This window comes from Gossypium arboreum, chromosome 6 (assembly GCF_025698485.1).
Source record: "Gossypium arboreum isolate Shixiya-1 chromosome 6, ASM2569848v2, whole genome shotgun sequence".
NCBI lineage: Eukaryota > Viridiplantae > Streptophyta > Magnoliopsida > Malvales > Malvaceae > Gossypium > Gossypium arboreum.
The window spans coordinates 58,348,604-58,367,599 of record NC_069075.1 but is presented as its reverse complement, the minus strand read 5'-3'; the positions used below and the strand labels follow the sequence as shown (position 1 = coordinate 58,367,599).

The 18,996-nt window shown below is 34.6% G+C and overlaps 1 protein-coding gene across 4 annotated transcripts; it reads right to left on the bottom strand.

Moving 5' to 3' along the window:
- Nucleotides 1-2,827: 2,827 nt before the first annotated feature.
- Nucleotides 2,828-18,592, bottom strand: LOC108486159 (small RNA 2'-O-methyltransferase-like). Of its 4 annotated transcripts, XM_017790027.2 has the most exons (11): nucleotides 18,261-18,577; nucleotides 17,746-18,047; nucleotides 16,235-16,324; nucleotides 15,099-15,556; nucleotides 14,739-14,981; nucleotides 12,740-13,677; nucleotides 12,186-12,334; nucleotides 11,991-12,107; nucleotides 11,647-11,784; nucleotides 8,090-8,516; nucleotides 2,828-3,121 (listed from the first exon to the last, which is right to left on the bottom strand). In XM_017790027.2, exons 2-11 carry the CDS (start codon nucleotides 18,016-18,018, stop codon nucleotides 3,114-3,116), a joined length of 2,841 nt encoding a protein of 946 aa, XP_017645516.1. In that variant the 5' UTR covers nucleotides 18,019-18,047; nucleotides 18,261-18,577; the 3' UTR covers nucleotides 2,828-3,113. The 4 variants fall into 4 exon arrangements, with proteins under 4 accessions (XP_017645516.1, XP_017645515.1, XP_052885673.1 ...); XM_017790026.2 differs by lacking the exon at nucleotides 2,828-3,121 and having other exon boundaries at nucleotides 7,867-8,516; nucleotides 18,261-18,567; XM_053029713.1 differs by lacking the exons at nucleotides 2,828-3,121; nucleotides 8,090-8,516 and adding an exon at nucleotides 10,733-11,060 and having other exon boundaries at nucleotides 18,261-18,592.
- Between the last annotated feature and the right edge of the window lie 404 nt (nucleotides 18,593-18,996).

Here is an 18,996-nt window from a genome sequence, read left to right as displayed (position 1 = left end):
TAGAAAACCTACATTGTCCTTACACTTGCACCTAAATCATACGTTTTCTCTTACATTTACCCATTCGCTACCTTGAAGTTTCTTCTTGTCAGTGCATAATTCTTTTAATAATTTCAAATAGTGTGGAGCTTGTTTTATCGCATCGAGTAAGGGGATATTAATTTCCACCTTTTGAAATGTCTCAAGGATCTTTTTCCCTTCTCACTCCCTTTTACATTGAGCGAGCCTTCTAGGGAATGAGGGTGGTAACACAAATGGTTTCAGTGGTGTCGACTCCATGAGAGCTACTGATTCAGATTTATATTCTTCCCGTTTAATGTCGTGATCATGACTCGTGTCAGGTACTAACTCTAAAATCGTTCCATCTTTTATGATCATAGCACTCGTATTTTTTCATGGGTTCAGCTCGGTTTGAGATGGCAATTTCCTTTAGGTCTTTAAATGACTAACTGTAAGAGTAAGCTTACTTATTTTTTGATCTATTTCTTGGAAGTGTGCTTCAGCCTTTTGTTGGAATGTTTCGATGCTAACAGCTAACCTCTCTATTATGGTTTCAAAAGATGACTTTGGGCGTTGATACTATTGAGGCAGAGGTGGCCTTGGTTGGTATAGTTGGTTGTTACATTGATTCAATCCAGAACTTAGATTTGGGTGGTCTCTCCACCCTACATTGTAAGTATTCGAATGTGGATCATAAAGCCTTTGAGGTGGGCCTCAAAAGTTCCCAACGACATCTACTTGTGTTGTTGTGTCCTCGTGTAAAATCGAACACGAGCTTGTTGGATGATCTAACATGGCACAAATCCCGCACAACTGAGCTGGGTTCTATTTTCCTACAATCAATTTTTTAACTATATTAGTCAGCTCGTCAATTTAACTATTAAGGATGGAGTACTTAGCTCATGAACCCTTCTCATGGGTTCTATAATTGGTCGATATTGTTGAGAACTCGCAGTCATGATCGAAATTAATTCCCTTGCTCTTTAAGGAGTCATGTTAACAAGTGCCCCTCCATTAGCTGCATCAATCATCTTCATTTCCATAGGAGTAACCCCTCATAGAAATATTGAATAAGTGATTATTTAGTTAGGCCATGTTGTAGGAAACCTGCACACAACTTCTTGTATTGCTCCCAGTAGTCATAAAGTGATTTCGTCTCCTTTTGTTTTATTCCGTCAAGATCTCTTCTTAATTCAGCTGCCTGAGCTACTGCGAAGAACTTGTCAAGAAACAAACGAAACATATCAGACTATGTATTAATAGATCTTAAAGGTAAATAAAATAGTCATTCTCTAATAGAGTCAGCTAACAAAAAAAGAAAAAGCTCGAAGTTTAATATGATCCTCAATTACTACCTGAGCTTTCATGCTTAAACAAACCATGTGGAACTCATTAAGATAAGTGTGGAGGTTCTCGTTTTTCAAACCATGAAAAATGGGCAATAAATAAATTAAGCCCTACTTTAATTCAAATGATGTTCCTCCCGTTGAATAAGTTATACACAACGGTTGTTGCTCATCCAGTGCCACAGCAAGTTATTGAACTGTTTGATTCACCATTTCTTTTTGGTTCACTGAGTATATTGCCTATTGCTTCTATGTAAGATAGTGCTTCTTATTTTCCCTCTCACATGCGGTTGTTTTCTGCGTCGAGTAGCTTCTTTTTGTAACATTCGAGCTAATTTCTCGATTTTCAGTTCAAATTCTAAGGTTCCCAATTCTAACCTGGTCATAAGTAAAATAAATGAAAATTAGAATAATTTTCAATCCCCGGCAACGGCGCCAAAATTTGATAGGCGTTGAAACCATAAAATATAATTTTCTATGCTCTAACTTAATTAAATAATAGTATAGAGTAGTAGGGGCAATCCCACAGAGACTGAGATTCCTAATATTCTTGTTTACGTGACCAGATTTCTGAGTCTAGGCAACTGTCGTGCCCCCGACCTGTGCATGCAAAGCTGTAAAATAAATAAAATAGGGGAGTTTAGTTTATAAAGAAAATAAATTAAACAAATATAAAATAAAATAATAACATAATTATGATAGCAAAATAAAGTTAAGGAAATTAAATCAAATTGGTAAATTAATATGTGAATGCTTAGCCTCAACTTCGGTACACTCCGAAATCAAACCAATCCTTAAAAGTAGATTTTCCTTTCCAAACGATAAGTTGGTTATAACGATTAAGGATGACCTGACAGCCAATTTTTCCTTGTGTAGTTGGTTCCAGTATGACCTACAAACCAACCATTACTGATTATCTAACCACGTAACGCATGTCAGCAATTTAAGATCCTGGCAACTTAACGATCTAGAAAAGTCTAACTCGAATTAACAGCCTCAACCGCGTGGGTCATTTAAATTCGATCACTATCTCCCTTGACGGAATCCAACTAGCTTTTTCCAATTGAACACGTCAATTTGTTCGTGAGAATTCAAACTTGGCAGACAACATCTCGTTTTCCCAACTGTATGCCAAACAATTCTAACCTAAAGCATGCTTTTTGAATTGAAATTGAATTAACTTTAAGGGGTTATTGTGATTATCTCATATATCGGAGAAATAGCAAATATCGTGTTGAAAAGGTTTTTAGTTTAGGTTCATACCTCACGATTTTTTGTCAAAATGACAATCGAGCTAAAGCTAAAAGGAAATTAGTTGAGCATGAAATTAATCATACTTAATTGGAATTTAAAAGTAGATTTGAATGGAATCGTGAAAGGTGAAAAGGAAAAAGGGCTTACAAAGCAGTGAAACCAAAAGCAAGAAAAAGAAATGAAATGGCAAAATGGTTTTCCTAATGCTACATATGAATGGAAAAAGATGAGAGAAAACAAATTATATTTTATTCAATCTCAATTGTTTCTCAAAGCCACCATACAAGGTATTTATATACATTTCATATGCTAAATTTAGCTTAATTCATCTAACAACCAACCATATAAAATCAGATTTTATATCAAAAATTTTTTAAATCTAACTTTTACAAAGTTAAATAAAAAAAATCTAATCAAACATAAATTTCTCAAAATTTTCAATTCGGCCCTCTTTTATTGCTTGTGTTCCAATTTAGCTTGATTTTCTTGCTAACTCGAATTTTGATACTCCAACTACGTACCTGATAAAATTAAACAAAAATCACAGACTCAGTAGCAAAAATTAGCAAAATTGGGTTTGTTAAACATAAAAATTCAACTTTCCATGAGATTTAATGTTTCCATGTACTTTATTGATAGTTACCCAAATCTTGGGGTAAATCTATATTTTTAGTCATGGTGCACCAATTTTCAAAGCATGCCCATTTCCTTCTAATTACACAACATTATGCAATCGTTCCAACAGTGCAAGTATTTTTTGAATACATTGTTTGCTTACATGGCTTACCTAAGACTCTTACTTACAATAAATATACAGTTTTTACTAGTGCATTATTGAAGGAACTTTTCCATTTGCATGGAACCAAACTTCAATTCTCCATTCTTACCACCTTGAGACAGATGGGTAGACAGGTGGTCAACCGTACTGTGACAATGTATCTTCAATGTTTTGTGGGAGATTTTTCAAAGGGACAGGTGGCATGGGTACCGAGGGAATATTTTTAAAATACCTTTTTCCACTCTGCACTACAAAAAACTTCAAAGTTATATACGGTCGTGATCCATATCATTTGTTGTCTTATGAGGCAACATATTCATTTTTCCCATGTTCTCAACACACCTAATCCCAAATTCATTTTTCCCGATTTCTCTCCCTCCAAAAAATAAAAACGTTTATGGTGCTTGAGAACTGCAATAACCTTGCACTACTTTTAAATGAACTCCAAAGCAAGCTTCTTCTGCTTGTCCCAATTCTCACCAACGCTTTCGTCCCATTAAAATTTAAATATAAGGAAAACCAGCCAGGGCATATTCACTTTTATTTATAAAAGAAAAAGGATAAATCACATTCAATAGCAGAAACATCGTATAGAGGAATGTGAAATAATAAATTCAAAAGCTTTGCAGACTTCTACTCATGTACAATATGTACAAATTTAGGAAGAAAAATTATTCTTATTTCTTCTAATCTGACTACAGTCTTTTAAAGAATAACAGGAAAATTAAAAAGGAAATAATCTCTAGAAATTAGCTTATCCTTAAAAATTAGTAATTTGATTATGGCTAATAGTACAAGGAAATTCCTGGAACTAAGGTAAAAAATCTGCTTAATTTAAGGAATTCCAACACTCCCCCTCAAGCTGGAGTGTAGATGTTAATCAAACCCAGCTTGCCCATAATTTCTTCAAACATTTTTCTGCTCAAGCTTTTGGTTAACACGTCTGCTACTTGTTGTCTTGTAGGTAGATATGAAACACAAACTTCCCCTTTGTTAATTTTCTCCATAATAAAGTGGCGATCAATTTCCACATGCTTGGTACGGTCATGGTGTATAGGGTTATGAGCTATGCTAACTGCTGCCTAGTTGTCACAATATAATGTTATAGGTTTTCTATAGAATAATTTTAGTTCTCCCATTAGCCGTTGTAACCACATTCCTTCACATATACCGTGGGACAAAGCTCGATATTCAGATTCAACACTGCTGCGTGCCACAACAAATTGCTTTTTACTCCTCCATGTCACGAGATTACCCCAAACATAGCTGCGATGTAACCGCTTGTGGAGCGCTTTGTCATTAATCGCCCACCTTGATCTGCATCAAGATAGACTTCTATGCTTGATTTACATCTTTCTTGAAATGCAACCCCTTACCAAGAGTCCCTTTTAAGTATCTCAATATCCTGTAGGTAGCTTCCAAATGTTTCTCCCTAGGAGCATGCATAAATTGACTTATGACACTTACTCCAAAAGCTATGTCCAGACGAGTGTGAGAAAGATAAATTTTCCCACTAACCGTTGATATCTCCTCCTATCTACCTCTTTTCCATCCTTATCAGTTCCTAATTTAAGGTTAGGTTCCATAGGAGTCTCGACTGGTTTGCAACCCAACAGTCCAACTTCAGAAAGTAGATCAAGAACATACTTTCTTTGAGAGATTGAAATACCTGCCTTTGACCTTGCTATCTCCATTCCTAGAAAATATCGAAGATTCCCCAAGTTTTTAAGTTGAAACTCAAGACTTAAGAACTCTTTTAGTCTTTCAATTTCAATAGAATCATCCCCTGTTAATATTATGTCATCTACATAGACAATAAAAATACAGCACTTCCCATTATCCGAGTGTTTATAGAATAAGGTGTGATCAGCTTGACCTTGAGTATAATGTCTACTAGTCATGGCTTTGGCAAAACGATTAAACCAAGCCCTAGGGGATTGCTTTAATCCATACAAGGACTTCTTCAACTTGCATACTTGGCCTTTGCTTCCTTCGAATCCAAGCAAAAAATCCATGTAGACTTCTTCGTTTAATTCTCCATTGAGAAAAGCGTTCTTTACAACCAATTAGATCAAAGGCCATTCTAAGTTGATAGCAATTGAGAGAAGCACTCGAATAGTATTCAATTTGGCCACCGGTGCAAAGGTTTCCTCATAGTCCAACCCATATGTTTGAGTGAAACCCCTGGCCACAAGTCTAGCCTTGTATCAATCAATGCTCCTATCTGGTTTAAATTTTGTGGTGAAAATCCACTTACAACCCACGGTCTTCTTCCCATGAGTAGTTTAGATATTTCCCAAGTTCCATTGTCTTCAAGAGCCTTTATTTCTTCAAACACGACTTGCCTCCATTTGGTTGACTTAAGAGCCTCTTCTATGTTTTTGGAGTTTCTATAGAATCAATATTAGAAACAAAGGCATTGTAGGATTTAGACAAGTTTCCATAGGATACAAACCGAGAAATGGGATGTTGAGTGCGACTCTAGTGCCCTTTCTTCTGCAATTGGAAGATAGATGGAAGATGAATGAGGTGAAACTTCTTCCTCAAGACAGTCCTCGGTAAAGATGGCATTGGCACTATTGTTTCGCCTCGAGCGGTGATGTCTCCAAGAGTATACACGAAGCCCCGAGTTTTTCTTGTTGTTTTCAAAATGAGTAGGTTGTTTTCTTCATTAGTATGGTTAATCACCCTTGTTTCTTGTTCTTTGAGCAGTGGAGATAGGAAAAAGCAGGTTCCAAAACAGGAAAAACAAGTTCCAAAACAGAATAACGATGGTGTAGAATTTTCAATGTGTTTTGTAATGGTGGTAGGGTGATAGAGCCTTAAGGTATAATGAGAAGATTGCTCGAGGTCTCATCTTCACTAAGTATCTCCCCCTGAAGATGAGAGGCTGAAAAATATGGCTCATTTTCAAAGAAAGTAACATCAAGGGACACAAACATCCGGTGTAAGGTTGGAGAGTAGCACTTGTACCCTTTTTGTGTAGGTGAGTAACCAATAAAGACACAAGTGTGGGCTCTAGGATCAAGTTTAGATCGGTTAGGTTGATGGTTGTGGACAAATGCTTTGCAACCAAATGTTTTGGTTGGGAGATTAGGAACACGAAACAAGGGAAAACTTTTTTGAAGAGTATGTAAAGGTGTTTGAAAGTTTAATACCTTAGATGGGAGTCGGTTTATAAGATAACAAGCAGTGAGGAGAGCTTCTCCCCATAAATACTTTGGTACACCCATAGTAAACATAAGAGCACGAGCCACGACTACAAGGTGTCTATTTTTCCTCTCTGAAACCCCATTTTGTTGAGGGGTGTCAAGATAAGAACTTTGATGTATGATTCCTTGCTCGGAAAGATAAGGACTTAGGATAAAATTAAAGTACTCTCTCCCATTATCAATTCTAAGGGTGTGAATATTTGAATTGAACTAGGTTCGAATCATTGAATGAAAATTTTTGAAGACTCTAGAGACTTCGGATTTTTCTTTAAGGAGATAGATCCAACAAACTCTAGTGTGGTCATCAATGAAAGTTATGAACCACCTAGCCCCTGTGATGTTTTTTACTTGGCTGGCTCCCCATAGATCACTGTAGATTAAAGAGAAAGGTTGAGATTGAACATAAGGTTTCAAAGGATAAGGGACACAAGTGTGTTTAGACAGTTGGCAAACTTCACAATTCAATGAACTTATTTTCTTATTTAGAAATAGTAGACGAAACAATTTCTTCAAGTACATGAAATTTGGGTGTCCTAGTCTACGGTGCCATAGCATGATAGAATCTTCTTTTGATGTAGATAAGGCCATCCCTTCTTGTGAACTGTTTTTGTTCCAAACATATAAGCCATCATCAACTTTAGCGGTGCCAATCATCTTCCCGATTCTTGTTCTGAACCACACAACCTAAAGCGAAAAAATTCAACAAGTACTTTTTCATCCTTGGTAAGCTTGCTAATTGAGAGTAAATTATAAGAAAGATTTGGAACATGTAAAACTTTATCAAGGGAAAAATTTTGATAGAAGTCTAACTGTCCCCATTCCACCACCAATGAGTAAGATCCATCAACTATGCGAATTCGAGAGTGATCACGGCAAGGTAAATAGGTGTGAAACAAACTTAGATTACTGTCATGTGGTCGGATGCACTGAGTCTAGTATCCGTGAAGTTGTGATAGGTTCATGTGTAGTATTTAAAGCGATCTGTGAATAGCTAGTGACCCACCGTTGTAGGAGTCCGAGTAGTTTATGAAGAGCCTCAAGTTGAGTTTTGGTTAGCGAAGTTTATGAAGAGTCTCATAGGAATTTTGGTGTCACCCATGGGAGTAGGGTTTCTAACGGAAAAGCAGAACAAGAAAAGAGAAGAAAGAGCGGGATCTCTTGAATTCTCGATGCTCTTGATACCATGTACAAATTTAGGAAGAAGAATTATTCTTATTTCTTCTAATCGACTACTGACCTTTTAAAGAATAACAGGAAAAATAAAAAGGAAATAATCTCTAGAAATTAGCCTATCCCTAAAAATTAGTAATTTGATTATGACTAATAGTACAAGGAAATTCCTAGAACTAAGGTAGAAAATCTGCTTAATTTAAGGAATTCCAACACAATATGTATATATTTGACGGCTATTTTACCATGGTCAAAATTTATAGTTATAACCCTCTACTGCGAAACTAAATTCAAAATATTTATCTATTAATTTGTCAGAGGAGGCTTACATCTATTCCACTCCCATATAACTTTGTATTGCCATACCGAATCTTCATCCTTCAGACCGTCAGCATCCTCGGGTAGAAACACCCTTCTAAAGACGGCAATCTGTGAAGCAAATCCCAGTTCCAGATCAACAGCACCACCAACCCCACTGAATTCAACCCTATACTTGTGTCTAACAGCTAATTCAGATGCCCAATGTTGAAACTGCTCTCTTGTCCACTCAAACTTGTGGTCATGGTTGCGAAATTTACATGATTGTGACTGAATCTTCTCCTCCGGATCATCTTCATGGCTTGTTAGATTGGATTTCTGGAGAACAACATTGTACTCATAGTTGGGAGTCGAAACAATAAGAATCCTTGGACGAAAAGAACTGAGCACAATATCACCAAACAGACTGGCCTGCTCCTCCTCCATATGTTCAATCACCTATTTATTTTAAAAATGTAAGCTGCAATCAAGAACAATAGAAAGCAAACTGCATTCTTTTTATTGTTAACATCAACATGATATGATTAGCTTTCAACACTAAAGTAGAAAATATACCCCGGATGCTGTTCAGACCCCTTTTTCAATCAACCCAATTGGAAACCTTGGATAAGTTACAAATTTTCATTTTTCATAAAATCTATTATTCTTTTAAACCCAAGAAGTTGGAACCAGTGGCCATTCCGTTTGTATTCAAGGATCACATAAGCAGTGGTGCTGCACCAATCTTATACACCAAACATTAGAACCTAAGGATTTGGTCCCAGTAGTTACACCCATGACTTATGATTAATTACAGGGGCCAAAGAGCTTCAATATATAAGCAAATGTGCATGTAAACATGCATATATCTCTTCATATATAAAATAATAGAAATATATCACAAGTAAATATACATAAAAATATATATAGGTTATGAAATTTTCTGAATAGTCCTATCAAGAAAAACCTACAGTCAAATTTTCAAAAGTTAGGCACAACCAATAATATGGCACAACAAGAAGAATTATTTAAGGTTTCCTATAAATATCGTCATCCTGAATTTCAAATATTTCTATTACCTGATGGAACCACTTTTAAGAAATCAGTAATCAAATTTACACTCTCTGCTTTCCATAGTCTATTACTTGGGTTTTTCGGCAACAATGAAAGAGAATACTTTCTACAGCCAGTTCATTACTTGGTCTTCTGACAACAATGTAAGGGAATACGTAGACAATGGCACAATGATTTCTTTTCATTCCTTTCCTTTGGCCAATTCAAGTATCATGTCCCATTGGTATTCATCTTCCCAACAAGTATCCACATTTATGGTGTTCAATATCTATTTCAAACATTTTTAAAGCTCTTCACCATTTAATATGTTGTTCTACTAGTGTTGCCAAGTCTTGTGCACTCTAGGCACTAAACCATTATATTGCTTGAGGCATAAGGCATAAAGAATTGTTACCCTAAGTAAGACACTGTATATGTATGTATTCTAATATATGTCTATGTAGATAAAATATAAGATTACAAGAAATAATTTTGATAACAACTCAAAGCAACAGTCCAATTTATCCTAAAATATGCAAAAAAAAAAAATTTCTTTTGTTGGATAATATGCACGATTTGTTCATGGTACCCCAGGTTGTTGGATACTCAAATATAGAGTTTGGAATCCCCCTTTTTCACTATTTAAGGTAGAATTAACGAAAGAAGATACTAAGAAGATAGTCAATCAGACTGATTTTTGCAACCAACGGCTGACATAAAAGCAAGCCTAAATGCACCAAGCGTGCACCCAATCAAATGTCCCTATCCGAAACAGAATAAGACACTTTCGTTGTCCACCAAGGCACAACACCTAGGTATATATATTAACAACACTAGAAGTCTACATAACCTAACATAGTCAAAATTTAAGAGCAATAAATAAAACTAAGAAAATATATTATGAACTCCAGAATTTCTTGTTATAGGTAAGACGTATGTTTTAGTCAATCTTGTTCGTACAGAACAAATATGTGAAAATGGGTAATGCTGTGACACGGCTGACAATATTAGCTTTTACATGGAAAATAAACCTATCAAATCTGACAAGAAGTAAAATACATCTAACCAATCCAAATCCAAACTTGATCCAACTTGATTTAACCCAAAAAAATCAACGTCTGAAATCAATAGAACTCATATCACCCAAAAAATTAACTCAAATTTGCACAAACTTAAAATAAGAATAATTTGATTTTTACAGAACATTAATTTCACAAAATAAGAAATATAACATAAATTATTAATCTATTTTGATTTTATGATTAAATAAAAATAATAAATATAAAAATATTGTTACTCTAATTTTATAACTCTAAATTATCTTTTAAAGTACTTTTCTTTACTACAATTTTGTATAATCTGAATAATTTTATTTTTAATTATGATAAAATAGAATAAAAACAAATTACTTCTACTATTATAAAAGGATTTAATTTTTATGTTTATTATAAATATCTTTTTTTCTCTTATTTTCACTTTGCAAACTAATTAAATAGAACAATAATAATCATTCTAAAACAAAAATAATTGAAAACAGTTCAATAAACTAATTCTGATGCTTTTAGACATTCTATTTTAAACTTCATAAGAAAATGCTACTTTCTAAAATAGCTAAAAAGAACAATCTAAAATCAAGTGAAAGATAGATTATAAACACAGTCACACCTACTAACACGTAACCAAAATGTTCTAAGATTTCAAATTACAAATCCACATAAAATTTGAATATTGTTTTTGACTTGTTAGTTAATAATTCATTCTCATAATATCACCACAGAATTTCTTATCACAAACAGTCATGGATCCATATGGCCTTTTGGCAATTAATATATTACATATATGGCTCATGGTTGATTGCAATCTGCTAGATTGGATTGACTTCAGAAAAAAGTTGACTTTGAGAATTTGAAATTGAAATCTTCGAGTATAGAATCTGAAATTGAGATGACTCTGGAATTTGATTAAAAGTGAAGTAGTGAACCAATGATTACATATAATGGAACGTCAAGTAAAAACACTTCAGTTTAGTAAAAAGTAAAATCACATTCTTTTTCATCTATATATAAAATTAACTTCAATTGAAAGCACACAAATATTCTATTTATTTTTAATATTTTATTTTTTATCTTCCAATAAAATTATAATAAAATATTACTCGATCAAAAATTCTATTTAATATTGAGTCTAATTTGGGCTTAAAAAATAAATAGATTGAACTCAAATGGGCGAACCCATTTTCAAAATGACCTGAATCAGAAATAACTCATACCTAACCCTCGAACTAACCTGATCCAAAATCCAAACCCCCCAGAATTGTCCAGTGACAGGTCTAATGGAAAGTATATTCCAAACACTAGGCTAGGAAGAAGAATTGAACATATGTAGGTGAGCTTAAGCTTTTTACAAAGATATAACACATAACAAATGGTTAGTGCAACCACAGTTTCTTAAAAACACAATCAGCAATTAGCAGTGTAGCATTAATTACCAGTGTTTTTGCATGCAAAGGTTCAATAAGAGGGTTAGTTCTAAATACCTCTAAGCATGTGGCAAGATCAAATCCACACAACCGAGAATCAAAATCTGTAATAGAGCCATCAAAAAGAATGGCAGATTTTATACTCCTACAAGGTGCATCAAAATCCGACTTCATGACTAGTTTTGAATGAAGAACCTGTGTAATAAAGACATCAAAGATACTTAGCCACATTTTAACTTGCGAGAGAATAATATAGCACACTGATGATTTAAAATCCTTATCTGCACATTTATGATATGCAAGAATGGAATAATATATTTTATTCATATCTTTCAGATAATGCTCAAAGAGACCTCAAATTCATTTGGCCATACGTGAAACCAAAATACACTGGAACACACCTTTGCTGCACGACTGAGGCTCTTTTGTGAAATATCAACTCCTGCAATTGTTTCCAAAGAAGTTGGATACTCCAACAAAGACTCCAGTAAACTACCAGAGCCACATCCAAAATCAACCTGCAACAGAACATAGCATGATGTCAAGCTGAGCTTGTTATTATCAACGCTGCAAAAACGAGGAAACAAGATAAATACCAAAGAAGTAGCACAAAATTCTTGAATCTGTTGCACTGCATATTCGACACGTTGCTTAGAAAGTGGTGGGTTGAAAAGTGCCTGCTCCATTCTGTCTTCTGGGGGTTCTGTCACCTGTAACAAGATGATCGAGTACTCCAAGCAGCAAGCTTATGCAAAGAAAACCATGTATAGCCATTTAGACCTCTCAACCATTTTAAAGCAAAACGCTATTAAAAGAATTATAAAAGCTCCATTTATTGCTAATAACATTAGTTGCCGCGTTAAAGCTTCAAGTGATTATAGATTACAAATATAGTTGCTATTGTACATACAACTGAAATTAATGAAGCGCATATTAACTGACATTAGCATTACCACGTGAAGTGTCTCATGCACATAATATGTTTTGTTTCCCTGCTCACTGAAAACAATTTTTAATCTAAGTGATACATTTTTTCAACACACAACACGGATTTAGACACTGCCAAAGCATTGCAGGCAATCCACATCCCTAATCAACACAAGGAAATTTATCAACTATTATTTAGCATTTAACTAATGTATTTACTCACGTGAAGTTAAGAATGCAAGAGCATTTGCCAAATCCTTAGCTGCAGCCAAAACCAAATCTTCAGGAGGCAACTCTGTATAGAAACAAGCAGACTGGCCAACAGACATCTGGGAGACAACAGCTTCAAGACAGGGAATTACCGCTCCAGTCCCCATCTCAAACTCAAACTCCTCGATACTTTCAAGAAGCTCCTTCTGAAGTTCACCTTTTGTCACTAAAGATACAGAATAACACACGCACAAAAGGGATCCATTAGATGGACACAGATCAGAATCTGTACCTTCTATATTTATATAACTCGCATCATTTTCCACCACACCATTCAATTCAGGTTCTTTCCCTCCCAAAGTTTCATTATGCTGACAGTTACAAACAGATAGGCATTTTACAACTTCCTTGAAAAAGATTTGTCGATAAAACTTAATATCAAAGACATTGGCTAATTGTTTTTCTTTCTCCAAAGACATATCTATGTCCTTTAAATATGCATTCAACCATGATAAAACTTTTAAGGAAGCACTCTGGACAGCATCATTTTGCTTCTTATACAAAACATTGGGTGCACACTCCAAAATCAAATCTTGACACTTGGAGTATATTTTTATTTCACAAGTAAAACTGCTTCCCGATACCACCAATTTTGGGTCAACATCAACAGATTCATTTTCATTGGTATACTCTCTCTCTTGATCAGCTGATTCTGAAACCCCAGGTTTATTGTTTGATCTTGACAACTCCGATGATACTTTTAAAGGAATACTTGAGACACAAAAAACAGGTTCTAATAGCCGGTACTGGCGACAGAATGAACTGAGAATTTCTCTCGGGAAGGAACCCTTCCAGTTTGTCTTTGTAGTAAACGTCAGGGGCAACTCAGCTGCAAGTATTGCCTCTCTGGACAACTTGTAAACTCCACTTGGTATTTTACTTATAAGCATCCTGCACAAGTCCAGCCAAAAAAAACATAAAGCGAATAGTGACGAACTCAACAGATGCATCATACAAGAATACCACTAAAGGCAGATAACTGATTGAATAAGCAGCCAAATTGCAGAAAATTAAGGTGGTTTGGCCAGATTATCAAGGGCTTGGCTCGCACATCTAGAGAGAACCCCCTCAGTCCCACTTCTTCCAACAACTTGACAGTTCATCAACGGTCAGTGAAGCATTCATTGTGCCTTACTAAGCAACTGAGTTAAGGAAAAGCTTTCCAGGGCAATTGATACCTTACTCCTTGGTTTCCAATGAAATTAAAATACTTGGAATTTTTTGCCACAACACGAGCAAAATAAAGTGGTTTGAGGAATGTATACTGAAATTCCATTTATATATCTAGGTATTAATGATTTTGGAAATTTTTTAACGGAGTTTACTAATAGAGCCAGCAGCTGGTGATGTCTATAAATTCCGAAGTTAATCTCTAGGCTCTAATTAGTTTTTTTATTTCATATTTCCTTGTTTGGGTAGTATCTATGTTTAAATAAAGAGATTAGGAAGGCCGTTCCTAAAATTTCTCTAGATCTATTTTTTCCTTGATTTAAGGGATTAGTTTGCTGCTAAAATTGAGGATCATACCTGTTGTCATATTTCTCCTATATATTCAAGCAGCCTTGTTTTATGAAAATGCAGAGCTTTGCTATTTGAAATTCTTCACTTCCTTTCTTAGGTCAGTGCATTGAGGTAGTATTGTGCTTACAGTTGCATAAGCTAGAAAGATGACATGGGAAGACCTAAACGTAGCTGTAACTATCAAAATTTCCTATGGTTTGATATTGAATTCTATCCAGAAAGCACTCCAAAAAAAGATAAGAATGAGCTTGATTGCCCTTAAAATTCAAACATATCAAGGTAAGACATACTAACAGTCTTATCAGCTGAGGTCATTAGCAGCCAGGGGTTTCAGAAGCCCTGTGTGCTAATTTGAACCCCCAACATAGAAAAAAGCCTTTAACAGATGAAATAGTTTCAAAAGAAAGTGTGTATGCAAATGAAGAAGAAACCTGTAATAAGATTGCAAGGTGACATCTTCATGGAAAATATCTTGGCCTTTCCAAGTGTAACCAATGGATGCCAAAATTGAATCCCCATATATATCTTGACCACAAAGAGAGCTGGCCCTTGCATTCAAAGGTCCTCCAAACGGAACAACTTTAGCATTTAAAAGATCAGATGACATATCTAGAGGATATGACTTGGGAGCAGCAAAGTAAAATCTTGTTTCAGATGAAGCTTTACCAATAGTCCTGTTGAGAAATAAAGACAGTTAGTTCCTTACAGAGGACACATGATCTTAAGGACCATATTTCACACATAGAATTGCCATTTCAGGCATCATCAGTCATATAACAGTTTCAACATACCTCGAGACCAAAACCATGTTGCCATCTGATAATCCAAGTATTTGTGCAATAACATCAAGGTAATAACCTGTTGATGATATATTAAGAATCACCGGTTCAACAGCCTTTTCAGGTGAACAAGGTATGTATATGGCCATAGTTGTAATGCTTTCAGCAACATCAGACTGTTGAGATATTGATGATTCTATGACATTAGGAGGATAAGGATCTTTCCTCCAAATCGAAAGCTGTCCCTCAGCACCAACAACCAACTCTGGTAATCCTGCAGCAGCTCTCATAATATATGATAAGACCAAGAGAGGATGAGACTCCACAGTAGGATTAATTATTTTGCACAGATTATTAAGTTTTCCGTCACATATAGCAATAACAGAAGCAGGAACTGAAGCATTAAGATCACCAACTCTGCGTAAAGCCGCTTTGAAATGACTGCTCAAAGGATGAAGAGCTGAAAGGAACTTATTCAATGATTGAAAAAAAAAATAAAGATAGAAAAGATCAGAATGAAAATTTTATTTGATTTAAAGAAATAAAACTATTCCCTGACAATATAAAAAAAATAGATAAAATTAACATAAATGCATGATAAAGAGATGAAAACTTCATAAATGAGTAAATAAAGCAGAGTCAAGAAAAGCTGGCCATTGCAACTACATATTTTGTGCTTGGAGAGAGGACCAACAGAAAAGGAGGCGAAGAGAAAAACAACTCTATTGAACTCACCTAGTAAAGATGAGTCAGGAAGCTAATGCATTCGCTAAAAATAAATAAATAAATAAATTTCACACTAGCTCGTTAAAATTGGGATAAAGTCAGGAAAAGTTATCTTACCCAAGCTCCCTGCAAGCAGAAGTATGATAAATACTATATACTGTTATCTACAGTCCTTTCTCCTATTCTAGTAGAAAGTTGTACAGTTCAATGCAAACTTATTATTTCTTGATGTACAGTGAAACAAGAACAAAAGTCCAGATAATTCCATGTTTACATGTGTCATGGTTATTGGTTGTGTATAGTTTGAGAAAGAAAAAATAGAAGTAGCATATACATGCATACAGACACACAACCCCCTACTAATGCACTTGGAAATGCACAAACCCACTGCAATACACCAAACAAAAAAATAGTCCACCAACCTCGTTCGAGAATATATATTTAACACGAGCTATCAACTCTCTCCATGCTTCCTCTGCAGTGGGACTATCAGCAGAAAGATTGATGCCAAGCTGAAATTTCAAAAAAGAAAAAAACTAAGAAATATAAGAAGATGAAAATAAGAAGTGACACTTCAAATTGAAGATTGCTTGGAAAATATGAGAAATTAACTAATAATTTGCTCTTATGAGTGAAAACAAGCTTAAAAAATTATTCTTCACTATACACAAATGATAGAACTGCTAAAGCTTGAAATAAAATATGATCATGTCAAATTCATAAGTTTAGTTTAAGTTTTATGCAAACAAAAACGATCACAATTCAGTTCACACTATTCATTTCTGGAAAGACAAATAAAACATGTTACATCCACATAGACTTATATATCCCAAAGTTATTATAAACTCAAAGATACAGTTCAATGAACAAGGGTCTCAGTACAACAATCTGTAAAATACCCTGACATTGTACCTTGATGGTAGCCCCGAGAAAAAACCTTAACAATTAACAATTTATAAGATCGTGCAGAAATGTACAGGAATATGCATGAGTTAAATGCCAGCTATGGAAGTTGATACCAGATTACTAAGAAATTGAGATACTCAATCAGTTTCTATGTTCCTTGCATAAAATTTGGTTACAAGCTTCCAAAGAGCAAAGTCAAACTTGAGTAACAACAAATACCTGTATCACTGGGAAAATGCTTTGAGATATTTATTTGAAAATGAAAGCATATCTAGATGAGGAGGATGAAGAAATTTGAAATATTATCATCAAAGAAAGCAGATAATAAATTAAAGCTTAATAGGATGACAACAGGATAGCAACCTCTAACGAACAAAGACTCAGAAAGGGAATCAGACCTGAAGGGACATATTCAGTATTAAAAGAGAATACTGCATCCCCTAACAATCATTTACATGGTTATAAACTGACAATGGCATTAACCTAATTAATTTTAAATATCTGTGCAACATAAAATTTAGACAGAATTAACAAGTAGATGGTCTAACATAAAAGGTGCATCAACTGCCATTGTCTTTTGAGTTACATCTGGAAGAATTTGTAAACATCAGAAAATTCTGAAATGATAAGGATCCTGCCTTATGTTTGACTACCTAACTGTTCACTTTTAAACTTCAAGCGCTGAAATAAAAAATTGACGATAGTTCAAGTAAATATATATATATATATATACATATATAATTTCTGAATTTAACTCAATTTATCCTCAAAAACTTTTCATCAAGAAAAGCTTACTTCAAACTAATGGCTTCCAAGATACAACCTTGTAACCCCAGCAACAAACCAAGGAACACCTATTCAATAGTTGCAAATGGCATAAAGAACGCTCTTTATTTTTTATCGAATTTCACTATATATTCCACAAAATATCACCAAAACTCACAATAAAGCAATCGATGCAGCTACTGCCACGTCTATCAACCTGGAATTATAAGGAAATCAGTATGGAAACCAAGAAGATTAAAACCTTTTCCAAGGCAATCTGAGCAGCAGACTGCTCAGCATCTTTCTTCTTCTTAAAGGACCCAGACACAACAGTAAAATCTGGAAGGTCCAAGCTACAGCGATAAAGGCAGGGCCCCTTCTGAAGGATAGCCAATCCTGGGCATTCATTTTGAGTAGTTTCCTCTACTTCCTCTACCGTATAAGAAGCTTTGCTTCCAAACTTCTGGTGTATAATAGCTTTAGGCGTAAGCGTGGGCTTTCTTATTGCCTGTACCAATGATCCTCCAGTTTCCATGTGACCTCCAGATGTTTGAACAAATTAATCTGGAAAAAAAATTAAAAAGTTCAGAAAATGCTAATTTATCACGTATACAAAGAAAATGGGAAGAACAACAACTCAATAAGAGTTGCATTTCACCAATAGCACAAACAAAACCCTAAACCCTAAAACGAAAAACAAAGAAGAAAAAACTAAACACATTCTACAATCAATTGAAAAAATAATGGAAAATGAAAACATAGAAAAGAAAGAAAGACCTGTTAATTTCTTAAAATGTGGAAGATTGAAATCTATAGTCTTAAGGATATGAAGTTAATTCCTACTCCAGAATCAATGTTGTGAGAATAATGAACACGATATGAGATGAAGAGATAAGATAGACAGAAAAGGGATGGGTTTGGCCATGCAAAGAAGAGAGAAGATAGGGAGTCCTTGAAAGGAAGAAGACGGAGAGGGGAAATTACTTTGAAACAAAGTAGTAGACCCATTTATCTTTCTTTTTAGTACTTTAATCTATATAATAATAACTTGTTGGAGAAGATTGGTTCAAAATTCATATACAATTCCTACATTTTGAAATTTAGTTTTCAATTTTTTTATTTTGGATTCGAATTTCACCCTAAATAAATATTTTTAATAAAATAATAATACTCAATAATTTCTACTTTATGGCATTTGTTGAATTTGTCGAAGTAAAGCCGAATTTGAAGACATAGAGTAACCTTTTTGAATAGTTTTAACCATTTCTAAACAATTTCTTTAAACCAAAGCTCTATCATGCTTTTTTTTGTAATAAAAGTAAATCATCTCATATGCCACATAACTCAACATAAAAAATTAAGCAATCACCCAAATTATGGTTAAACCCAGCAATCACCCAAATTATGGTTAAACCCAACAATCTACTCCACAGACTAATCTCATACCACATCGCCAGTAGAGGCTAACCCTGTACTCACATTCCTAGCCCCATCAATATGTAGATAAAGAAAG